Source organism: Sycon ciliatum, chromosome 2, assembly GCF_964019385.1.
Source record: "Sycon ciliatum chromosome 2, ocSycCili1.1, whole genome shotgun sequence".
Taxonomy (NCBI): Eukaryota; Metazoa; Porifera; class Calcarea; order Leucosolenida; family Sycettidae; genus Sycon; species Sycon ciliatum.
In genome coordinates this window covers 48,927,620-48,940,088 of record NC_088644.1, presented here as the reverse complement: position 1 = coordinate 48,940,088, position 12,469 = coordinate 48,927,620, and the positions used below count along the sequence as shown (strand labels likewise).

The 12,469-nt window shown below is 46.9% G+C and overlaps 3 protein-coding genes across 3 annotated transcripts in view; 1 reads left to right on the top strand and 2 right to left on the bottom strand.

The window, feature by feature from the left end:
* The first annotated feature begins 500 nt into the window (after positions 1-500).
* On the top strand, positions 501-5,054 carry LOC135810322 (uncharacterized). Its single transcript, XM_065323807.1, has 3 exons — positions 501-833; positions 2,126-2,269; positions 2,483-5,054. Exons 1-3 carry the CDS (start codon positions 712-714, stop codon positions 4,851-4,853), a joined length of 2,637 nt encoding a protein of 878 aa, XP_065179879.1. The 5' UTR covers positions 501-711; the 3' UTR covers positions 4,854-5,054.
* A 420-nt stretch (positions 5,055-5,474) lies between these two features.
* Positions 5,475-7,970, bottom strand: LOC135810323 (uncharacterized). Its single transcript, XM_065323809.1, has 3 exons — positions 7,609-7,970; positions 7,315-7,481; positions 5,475-6,524 (listed from the first exon to the last, which is right to left on the bottom strand). The coding sequence occupies exons 1-3, from the start codon at positions 7,786-7,788 to the stop codon at positions 5,600-5,602; spliced, it is 1,272 nt and encodes a 423-aa protein (XP_065179881.1). The 5' UTR covers positions 7,789-7,970; the 3' UTR covers positions 5,475-5,599.
* Positions 7,971-11,668: 3,698 nt separating this feature from the next.
* Positions 11,669-12,469, bottom strand: part of LOC135810320 (uncharacterized) — a 21,629-nt gene continuing 20,828 nt past the window's right edge. Inside the window, exon 6 of the mRNA XM_065323805.1 lies at positions 11,669-12,469. This exon is cut by the window's right edge and continues 379 nt beyond it. The gene's annotated coding sequence lies outside the window, so the exon portion shown is untranslated.

The following is a 12,469-nucleotide window of genomic DNA, read 5'->3' as shown; positions in this document are numbered from 1 at the left end:
GATGCCCAATGGGCGAAATATTGGCAAAGTTATTTATTTGGTGCAGCTGAGAGCCTGTTGCCGGAATGGCGGTGTTTTCAAGTGAAACCTGACCTGTAGACCTGTACTACTACAGGAGACTGTACTAGTATTGGAGACGTGTACTTTTATTGTTTCTGGAAAGAATTATCAGGATTCCACCTGTAGTACTATAAAGACATATCCAGACAGTGGCAGTGGTGCAAGCTGACCGAAGAACTTGGGGAAGAGTAAACTAACTACTTCTAGTAACGTCTGTTCTTCCATCTCTTGACTTGTACCGCCCCTCATTTTCTTCTCTTCTTTCATATACATGTACAGGTTAGTTCAGTTAATAAGGATTGGCCCTGACCGTCCTCTGCCAGTGCTCAGTGCTCAGTGTTCGTGGGGGTGTCTGTCACTCGGCATAGGTGGCGATGGCGGAGGCGACGTCCCTCCTTTCATTAGCACGTCGTTTACGTGTGGTTGCCATGTCATGACAATAGGGCTTGAAAGTGATGACGTCAATCGTCGCTTGGCAACAAAACTGGATCCACTTCGCTTTTTGGATCCACTCGCGTCAAGCTGATTTGATGCTGTTTCCCATACTTTTCGAAGCAGAAAGAAGCGACATTTTGAGAAGAGGCCACTTGAAGAACTGTGGGAGCAATTTTCGATACCTAGTATACTCTTGACCCGGCAGGGCGGCTTCGTATGACCATGGTGCAGTGTTTTGCAGCAGAATGCAACCACAGGACAGAGGATCGCAAGTGCAGCTTCTTCCGATTCCCGGCGAGGGATCCAGAGCGCAGAGAGATATGGAGGAAGATGTGTCGGTAAGGATATGTAGGCAGCCTGTACAGTACCTGGATAGTTTTATCGTGATGTGCTATTCACGCTATGAGTAAATGCTTACCAAGTCTGCTAATGCGTTTTGCTTTGCTGGCGGATGGATGGCGTAACGCTTTTTCACAGTTTGTATTTTGTTCGATCGAGTGGAAGTAATTTTTTCAATTATTTTTTATTTTCCCATAGTTGCAGGGAAGCCTACATGTAGTTGTTCCCATAGGTCTTCAAACATTTGGTTGGTGACGGATGTGCGTAAATATCTACGGCGTGATAAATTCTTCCTCAGATTTTTCTCTTTCATATCCTGCAGGGCATGATTTACTCAAACCCAGAATCAGATGCATAGCAACTCACGTGTGTTACAGTGCATGGCATAAATGAAAGATCAGTGCAGTGTACAATGTAACCTCAAGAGTATATAACTCCCCAAGAGTGTGCAACTCCTGATACCCTTTCTATGGGGTACGTCGACGGCGAAAACTCACATCACGTGCAGTGTCGCAGTTGTACGTTTCCAGCCCGTTTTTAGCGAGCAGCGGAGTAATAAAAAAAATATCTGACAGAAACTCACTGCGGGTATGCAAATCCCCAGCCAAATCATGGCAGATATTCGGATTGCACGCACGCAATCCTTCGTTTGTACGTAGTACGAACGTATCAGAGACACGTGATATGAGTTTTCGCCGTCGGAGACTCCATGTGCAGAGTTGCACACTCTTGGGGGGTTATATACTCTTGGTAACATCAAGAGTACATAACCCTGGGGTTATGTACTCTTGGTAACATGTAGTCTGTGGACTCCACAATCTGTGCAGTCGACTACGTATTTGTGCTACTGTCAGAGTCAGTACCGTACCGAGTGCTCAGAACATGTGGGGTACAGGTACACACTTCACACGACCTTTCGACCGCAATGCATGGCATGCATCGCACATTTTCGTTACACAACCCTGACCTTGAGTCGCAAGTAGGCGTATCTGCGTCGCAAACTGCCATGCGAAGTAGGCGCATCTGCGTCGCAAACTGCCATGCGATATGGGATAAATCATGCCCTGCCGTGCTAACTTATATTTTTGGCAGAACGATTTTGTTTTTAATCAATGATAGCCGTCTAGGCTAAGCTAAACCAAATGAGTACATGAGCAAGACTGTGCAAATCCTTATACAATCATGTAGGTGGCTTTTTATGATGCAATCTATTGTGACTATTTACTATTGTTTCAAGTTATTGAGCAGCTAGCTAAACTCTCCTGGATATTGTTTGCTCTGTACTTTGCAGGCGACAAGACAAGGAGCCAGATGCCAGTTCTCGACTATGTAGCTGTCATTTCAAAGACGGAGATAAAAAGAAGGACCCCACTATATTTCCACGAAATAAGGATAAGGCGTTCGGTTTTCAGGACCCTGAACCAATGCATAGAAGGTATGTAGTCTAGGTCAATGTAAGAGATTTGTATATTGAACTTGATGTTCTCCTGAAGCGATTTCTAAATTTGTTTTGCCATCCCCCTAAATGAAGTGTGCTATGTGAATTCTAGTAGAGGACCAGATCAGTATTTCATAACACTGTGAACCATCGACGGGCAATCTTTCATTTTTGTTTTGTTTCTCACTGTCTCTCCATTATTTTGTGCAGGAAACGGACTGTAAAGGCATTAGCTGTTGATGATACGGACAAGGATGGTAGCGAACCAACTGAAGCTGACCCATTTGAAGCTGAACGTGAAGCTGCTGAACGCGAAGCTGCTGAACGTGAAGCTACTACTATGCAACGCCTGCTTGAACTTTTCCAACGCATCGACACGTCAATTCTCGAAGTGAAGTATGATAAGCTGAAGGCTGAAGTTAGTGCCTTAGAAAAGCGAAAAGCGAAGGTGGAAATCCAGTTCTGTTTCGAATTTATTTCCCGGAAAGCTGAACTTGTCCGGCACTACACCGGCCTGCCGTCTGCTGACGACTTTCGTATCCTGTTTCGTCTTTGCACGAGGTTCCCGATAGAGTATCACCAGGGCTGGCGAGTGGAGCTGGTACCAATGGAGGACCAGCTCCTCATCACCCTCATGAAGTTGCGGTGCAACTTCAGTCTGACTGACCTCGGCTTACGTTTCGGCACTTCGCACACCACTATATCTAATATCTTCCATACATGGCTTTCTGTCCTTCATACTGTACTCTATCAAGGCATGCTCCCGTCGCAACTTCCGTCCGTCACGAAAAACAAGACTTCTCTACCCGTCTGCTTCTCTACGTTCTCCAGTTGTCGTTTAATACTTGATTGTACTGAAGTCGAAATTGCAATTCCAAGCCGTATGGACACTCAGACGTGGACCTATTCCCACTACAAACATAAAAATACATTCAAAGGTCTTGTGGGTGTCGCACCGAACGGTGTTGTCAATTATGTCAGTCCTCTGTACCCAGGTTCAACCAGCGACAAAGAAGTCGTTCGCCACTGTGGAGTGCTGTCAAAGTTGACAGCCGGTGACATGGTACTCGCCGATAAAGGATTCCTGATCCATGACTTGATGCCGGCTGGTGTTTCTCTAAATCTTCCTCCTTTTCTCACTACTCCTCAGTTTACCGCTGCTCAAGCAAATGTAACTGCCCGCATCGCAAGAGCTCGGATCCATGTGGAGCGAGCCATACAACGCATAAAGATCTTCGCCATTCTCGACTACATACCCTACCAATACCGTTCTTTCTCCAGCGAAATCTTCCAAGTCTGTGCAATGCTAACTAATCTTTGTAATCCTCTCCTGAAGGAGATTGAAGCTGGTGACCTCAGCGCTGATCCTGCATCAGAAACTTCTGAGCACACCGATATCTCTACTCTCACACCACTGCAAACCCCTGCTGCTACGCCATCACAGAAACTGCCCATCACACCCGACATGGTGAATCAGTTATTCGCAGTCCTGTCAGCTGCAGACCCGTTAGCCGCAGCACCAGCACCGTCAGCCAAAGTACAGTCAGCATCAGCCACAGTACAGTCAGCATCAGCCGCAGCACCGTCAGCCACAGTACCGTCAGCATCTGCCGCAGCAGCAGTACCGTCAGCATCTGCCGCAGCAGCAGCACCGTCAGCATCAGCCATCACACCCGACATGGTGAATCAGTTATTCGCAGTCCTGTCAGCTGCAGACCCGTTAGCCACAGCAGCAGCACCGTCAGCATCTGCCGCAGCAGCAGTACCGTCAGCATCAGGCGCAACAGCAGCACCGTCAGCCGCAGCAGCAGCACGGTCAGCATCTGCTGCAGCACCGTCAGCCGCAGCAGCAGCACCCGCAGCATCTGCCGCAGTACCGTCAGCCGCAGCAGCAGCACCCTCAGCATCTGCCGCAGCACCGTCAGCCGCAGCAGCAGCACCCTCAGCATCTGCCGCAGCACCGTCAGCATCTGCTGCAGCCGCAGTTTCACGGGTCTCCCTGGATACATTGCATTATTTGCCACATGACATGTGCCAGTCTCGAATGGATGGGCGGCAATGGAGCAATGCCTGCACCATCATTGCATGTCTACAGGCCTGGAAGTACCTGACTGTGCCCTACCCCATACAGCCATTGTCATCTGCCGAAGTCACGAAGAGATTTGTAAACAGCATGAGAGAGGGCAATCGACTGTATGATGATGCCAAGTTGGGGAACAATCTCCTTGCCATTTATGATGCGCTTGATGTCATACCAGGCAAGCCACTTCGGGTGGCACCTCGTTCCGATTTTGGTGCACGAAATGAGGAAGGTTTATCAAAGTTGTTAGAGAAGTGTAAGGATCAGGCTATTCTTTCCCAATCTGTTCTTCCTGCCTCTTTAATTCAAAATCCCTACACCATTCTTCTGGTATTTTTCCCATCTGGTTATGCTCAAGTCTTCGACAGCCATGCCCATGGCGAGCGTGGTGCCCTAATCGCTATTCTCCCAGCTGACATGAAAGTTGCAGCGAATTTTCTTTCCACGCTTGTTGGGCACATAAAAGATAGCCATCTCTGTATATTGGCACGAAAACAGTAGTTTATCCTTTTGGTGCGTTTTGCCAAAATTATCTTGACCCACTGATTGTGACGAGAAATGTAGTTCTGGAAACTATAAACATTTCAGCCATGTGTTATGGCGATCGCATGCATTCCCCCGATACACATCGCATACATACTCATTCTTCCAAGTTGCTTCACGTTATGATCTTGCATTTGAAAGCCCTATTTGAATATTGTGGCCAGCTGTCTTTGATGGTACGGTACGGCACAGGTACGGGATAGCGCGAGGCATGCCGATGGCACAAACAAACAAACACAAAGTTAAAGCTGTGATGACCTTGGCTAGCATCAGACGTTACTGAAGTAACGTCTTTTGCATAGCTACGGTAATAATATAATTGTCAGCTCGTAGGTGCAATTGTGTGGAATGTTCAGGTGGTGTTGAAGGAAGAGGAAGGTGTAGAGTTATGATTGCAGCCATGGCACAGGTGACTAAAGCAAGAGGGGTGCTGTTTATCATGCACTTACAATATTCATGCATAAACGAACACGCACATGCACCCACACATACAGAATTATACACCCATACACAACGCATCACACACAAACGCACACACACACATGCACCCAGCCACACCTACACACACAGTGGCAGAACTTCAATTTAGAACAAACATACAGATGTTCTCACTGTACTCTACTGTACGCTGTTTTGGTGGAAAGAAAGACATGGCTGGATATAGAAGGGAAGAGTTACACAGGCCATTGCAATCCTAGGATTGACTACACACCACCATCCAGAAAGACAGGCAAGAAAAAGGTTTTGTAGAATTCCTCGATCCGAGCCAAATTTCCTGACCAGGTCGGGTCAGCCCGAATTGGGATGATCACCGTCTCCAACGGAGTCCACACGACAAGGTCGCATACTTCACGACCTGTCAGACATAAGTTACCTTGGATTTGATGGAAATAATTCCATCCAGATTCAGTTGACAAATCAAGGGAAAAGTTAGCAGGAGAGGAAGAAGACACTGACAAGAAGAAGGTCTTTTCCTTCGCCATAGCTGCAAGAGATGTCGATCTTGCCGAGTACGGACACTTGACCTCGATGAGCTTTGTTTCGCTAACTACGCCATCTGGGGAACCACCAATGAGGCCACATGGTGCAAGCCATAAGCCGCTGGATCTCACAGACACATATTCACACTCCTCATAGCATGCAACAGCCGTACTTTCGTGCATGAGACCCCACTGGATGGCCTTTTGCCCAGACAAATCATACTGACCAAGAAGGCGAGTAAATAAAGATTTAGATGGCTGGCGGCCAGATGAGATAGTCTTCAGCACAGGGCCGAAGTTGGATGCCGTTATTCTGCCCTTGCGTAGAAGCGACCAAGTAGCATTCGAGTTTTGGCCACGTGTTGCTTTTTCCACGGCTACAATTTGGGCAGCAGATACGGATAGCCTGGTACACACATAGGTGACTTTGTGTTCTGCTTCCAGGAATCCTTGACTCAGGGTAATACCTTCAACCGTCTCCGTCGGCAAATTGTCCGCTTCTTTCACCTCGGGATCTAGCAGCCAACGAAAACCCTTCCACCTGTCAAGTGTCCCAAGCTGATGGTGAAACCATGCCCTGTCCTCATTATCCACAGGGCGTGAAATGGCACAAAACGGCTTCGACTTCGGGAAAATGTCATCCACAGTCCTACAAAGCAGATAAAATGCGTGCACACACACACACACACACAGAGTGCTTTTTATTACTCCGTTGCTCGCTAAAAACGGGCTGGAAACATACAACTGCGACACTGCATCACGTGACGTGAGTTTTCGCCGTCGGCGTACCCCATAGAAAGGGTATCATGAGTTGCACGCTCTTGGGGGTTATATACTCTTGCTAATATCAAGAGTCTGCCTGTCTTCTGGCACATGCGAATACGTGGACTTACTGTTGACGTAAACGCGGACGTGCATATACTAATATCAATAAGTATATAAACAAGAGTGTGCAACTCGAGGATGGGTTGGCCCACGACGCAATTTTTTGTTGACGTAATCTTTTCTATGACGGACACGCTGCGAGCCTTTTGGGAAGTTTTGCCTCGTGCACTTGGCCAGGTTTTACATTACAAGGTCGGTGCCCAGCACCTGCTCTTACACTGCCCTGCGGCAAAATCCGCATGCTCTGTAAAAAAAGGTGACGTCAACAAAAAATTCTGCCCGCGGGCCGCGGTATCTGCAGATTGTGCAGGAGAGATCCGGAGTTGCACACTCTTGTTTATCTACTCTTGCTAATATTGATAAGCATCCTCCACATCAGTAACAGTAACACCTGCCAACTGGTTGTCGCACATGCTGGATTGCCTGTAAGCTAAACATCGAGGCAAAGAATTTCATGAAACCAATACATGTACGTGTTGCAGTCACATCGGAGGCACCAGTTTTCTACTTTCACAAAACTAATAATCAACAATAATTTGCTTAAAAATCCTTACTTTGTTTCACTAGTTCCCTTCCGTACAGTCCAAGAACATTCCCTGTCCGTGCTGCTCACATTCTTGTTCGCGTAGACAAGGGCTGCAGCCATGTGGTGGCACCGTCCTTGGCCTTTGGGACAAGTGCACGAAGCGCGTACAACGCCACCTTCAGAACCAAGTTCGATCTACACAAAAATTTGAATATAAAAATAGTAGAAATATTCAAAGACGATGTGAGGGTGTCCAGGTCGATAGAAGAGACTGTAAGCAGCTAGGAACGGCACAACAGTTGCTTAGTGCTAGGTTGCTCACCTCCACATCATATCTCTTGTCCTTCATGCTTGCGTGGATCTTGGCAGTAATGTGCCCAAGCTCATGGTGAAACAGAAATGATTCCACGCGGTTCGAAGAGTGTGCATTTTCTCCACGCTGGATCAGCCTTGGTTCTCCACTGAAAAAAGTGGCGATGCTAGATAACGGTACTAAAGACATTCTAAAACAAACAAAACGCAGAACTGGGGGCCAGGGGGAAGACAGCAGCCTAGGCTTCTGGTCGAAATCGAAAGAAATATATGTCTCCTCCACTATTTTCAAAGCTGGTCACAAGAGCTCGAGTGGGTAGTGGATCCAGTTCATGTTGCACGTGATCCCGTGACGTAGGACTTTCAAGCCCTATCCAATGCCCCGGCGCGGTAACGGTAAGTACTAGTTGCCAGGGGTTTACTTGAAAAATGATTACATGTACTCTGAAGTAGACTCTACATGATTGTACACACCCGGTACCCAGCGATCTAAAAATACTTGCAAAAACGCGTCGCCTCTAAAGTAACCCACCTCAGACTAGAGTTGGTCATGATCCTCTGGGTGTGGGCCACCAGCTGCGCTGCTGCTGAGGTTGAACCTACAGTCATGTTATAATGACTTCTTACATGTACATGTATCTCTGATCGTCTAACCGCTCGGTTCCACAGTCCACATACAGTCATGTAATTGTACATGTACTGACCCGGCCGGCCGGATATCCCTCTTTTTCACTCAGTGACTGCTAGGGACCGGCGGATTCTGCTCGAAAAGGTGGCAGATTCTGCTCGAAAAGCAGTGAAATTGGCAGAACCATACAAACCTTATGGCGGGCAATTCCTCGAATTCCGCTCCATTTTTTTATCCACATACCAAACATGCATGAAACTTACCAGAAAAAGTACCGAATTCTGCCAATTTTTCTGCCGGCAGAATCCGCCGGACCTTAGTGACTGCTGCCCTATTATCGAGCACTCTTGCCTATAATGTGCTTGTACAAACGCAAGAAGACAACAGGAAGTGAATAGCCTATATAATTTTATTTTCATTATTTTATTGGTTTGGTGAGACTCCCATGATAGGTATCCATTTACCTCTGGAGAATCCGTAAATAAATAAACAAAAAACAAACAAAACAAAAAGCCTGTTGAGCATCAGCAGCAGCATCAGCACCATCACTAGCCCTTTCCCAAAGGTGCTCGCCCTTTTTTCGCCCTTTTTGGCCCTTTTTGGAAAAGCCCGTTTCTTTCGCCCTTATTGCGTTTTTTTTGTGAATATCGCCCTTTTTGAGCTTTTTTAGCTGAAAAAGTGCTAAAATCTGTTTGGTCATGCATGCGATCACAGTTTCTGAGTGCTCGATGGGCCTTGGAAGTTGGCACGCCGCTTTTTTGGGGGGGGGGGGGGGCAACAAGTTGGTGAAGCTTGTACCCGGTGTCACAATGCTGTAAAAAGTGGGTTTTTTTAAAACTTTACTTCCTGTTTTGTCTTTCGTGGACCCATAAATGGAAGAGTGCGTATTCATTTCTCAGCTTGAGTTCATATCTGAACATGTATCATGGCTATAATAATAATAATAATAGTACAGGTTGCATGTCTCCCAAATAATGGGTTCCACGCATCTGTCAACTGTTTCATCATGAAATAGATTGCAGCAGGAAGAATAGCATACGAAAAAACCATATACAGGTTCTAGCACATGACAAGTACATGCCATTTTTTTTACACCGATGTACATTTGTCAATGAAGTCCAGCCATAGCTTTTTGTCCCGTGCAGTGTTGAGGCAATCCTCGAGCGTGTGCCTGGGAGGGGAGATGTCGGATTTCACCACATCAATCCACCGAAGCCTAGGTCGTCCTCGTGGACGCTTGATCTTTGACGTGTCGATGGCCATGGGTAGCGCGCCATAGGAAGCTGTGCCCGGACCTTCCTGAACAACATGGCCGAACCATAGGAGACATCTTCTCTTGCAGACCCTGCTGATTGGTTGCTGTTTTGATTTTTCATACAGGATTTGGTTGGATATGCATGGCTATGCTTCACTGAAAAAAGAGCACCTTTGCCTGTTTTCACTTAAAAAAGAGCACTTTTCAGCATATTTTGAGGGATGCGAAAAGCACTAAATGTGAATTAAAACAGCACCTTTGGGAAAGGGCTAACCACCACCAGCAGCAGCAGCTTTGACGGCATAATCTAGATGCATCACACAGTTATACACCACTACTCCAAAACGGTCTCTCGGCTACAAATTTTTCCAGAAAATTAATAATAAATCCAAATTTTCGGGCCAGGCCCGGCACCCATCTTCATTACATACCCTTAGGAAGGTAATCTCGATGCATCCTTTGGTGGTTCTCTTCGGATCCCTGCTGTTGCCGACCAGCAACGATTCATCATTTGCAGCCACAGAGCAACAGTCAATCCTGAATCGGGCAAACGTCACGTTTTCTTGAAGAAGCGAATCAGATTGTCTCTGGACGAGTGCATTCTTCCCGGCTTTCTGTCTCTTTCTTTCAACGAAGTATTAGTTCATGGATACCAAACGTCAAAGTGGTACTTGAGTCTGGGGGAAGGAACTGGCTAGTCAGGTGAAGCAGGTGAAGCAGCAATACCATTGCCACCACGGGTTTCAGTATGTTCTTTTAAAATAATTGCCGTCAGTGTGGCTACTATAAACTCCAATTTCAGAATATTGAGGTGTTCAACATGTTAGGTACAGTAAAACCTGTGACTAAAGACCACCGTGACGAGCGAGCAGCCTAAAGATCACCGTGACGAGCGACCAGCCTGGCAGGCGCGTGCGCTGGTGCCCTTCAAGGGGGGGGGGTTCCGGGGGCCTCCCCGGGAAAAATTTCAAAAAATGAAGCAAAATCCTGCATTTTGAGCGAAAAAAGGGGGTTCCGGGCACCCAGGAACCCATACGGGGCACGCGCCTGCCTGGTACTACATGCCACTTCGCCAGGCACAGACGGCCTCACATAATGGTTGTGCGGTGCAAACCTGTAACTAAAGACCACCTGCCACCAAAAGACCGCTTTCTCCGACCCCAAGGGGTGGTCGTTAGGCACAGGTTTTACTCCACTTACTGTGTGAGACAGTACACATTTTCGTTCACGAAATCTTTCGTTATTTCACTCTGCCAGCAGGCTTGTTACGTACTAAATTTCGTTTTTGGTCGACGTCTGTCACCCCCAACGTTCAGAAAAAAACCTTAGTTTGGTACATGTACAAACTTTAGTTATTTCGTGCCCCTAACGAATATAGCGAAAGTTAATTCCAAACGAAAATTTGTACTTATACAGTAGTAACCAGTATGAGGCCAAAAGACCATGTCAGGTGACCAGGTCAGGTGACCATGTCAGGTGACCAGGTCAGGTGACCATGTCAGGTGACCAGGAATTTTAGGTACTGAGAAGCAGCTCCCTATTGGATGATGTGTAGATCTACGCGTGCCAGTGTTGGTGCGGCTGCTACATGTACAAATTTAGAAGTACAGTAGTTGCGACTTGGGCGGTGTTAGTCATGAAGTAACATACATGTACATGTAGTTGGTTGTTCCGTGCTTCTCGTGTGCTCCGGATGGCAGTCGTGAGTCAGTCAAGTGTCAAGTTCGGCAAGAAGCGTGTGTTCCTCGTTGGAACAGCCAACTTCAGGACTACTCCATGCACTGAACTTTTAAACGTGAAAGAGATGCACTGAAAGATTGATTCCTGCTCAGTGCTAGTATGTAGTATGGTGGTTAATACGCACCTGGCAATATGGCGGTACAGTGAAACCTGTCTAACGCGACCGCCCAAGGGACCTTCAAAACGTGGTCTTTGTAACCAGGTGGCCGCCTTATCCAGGGCCAATTGACTGGAAATAGCACCCCTTGGTCGATGGTCCTGGTTGCAGTGGTCTTCTAGCCTAAGTTCTAGGACAGGTGGTCGCCTTATCCGAGTGGTCGCCTTGACAGGTTTTACTGTAAAATTAATACAAGTACATGTACATTAATACACGCCTGCCCACACAGGCTCTCTATGATGCAAAGTTACTCTGACAAGGAGCTCTCCTTCTCACCACCACCACCACCATCAGTTTGCGCATGGCACCTAGTCGATGCACTAGTTAGTGGAGTGAAGTGAGAGATAAACAGGTAGAGGATAGGACTGTAGGAAACTCTACAAAGACGGAAATGGATAAATCCGATAGATATTCAGGCTGCAACAAACAACCACTGCTATTCCTAATCTTCCAAGGAAGGCATGATGGGATGGATGGGTGTGCAGAAGCATAAATTCCAGTATTACATTATTATTAACTGGTTTGAGGGAAAGAGACAAACGGGAAAAGTCTGAAGAAAAATTGACTGTCACCACCAGGACTCATGATTGTACATATTGTTTTGTCAGGATCAAGTTCTTCTGCTGTGGCGCGACTCAGCTATCTACTGGTGTGAGAATCAGCTAACGTTACAGTGCACGTACTGTTGCGCGATGCCGCAGGTTACTGTTATAGATCATGATGCGGAGTGTTCACTCTGAACTCCACTGATGAGACCAAGACTCAGGTGGAAATAGCTAGCTGCCCGGAGAGTTAGTGTTAGCACAGTTGTAGATAGACGTCTAGATAGGGCATTGACGAGATAGAGACAGAAAACGGAGAGAGAGATAGAGATCGATGGATAGATAGATAGATAGATGGTGCTGGTGGCGTGCAAAGCTCGCTGTGTTTATCGCAGTTACAGCACTCTGACTTTTAAAGTGTTTTGATCCGGTATAAAACAATTCTTTGTTGCTCGGTAGACTTCATTGCGATCAGTTCAGCTGGTAACTCTGAGCTCCGCTGAGGGCTGAGGAGACCTGCTGGTAAAGTGGAAGCAGCATGCTGTATGG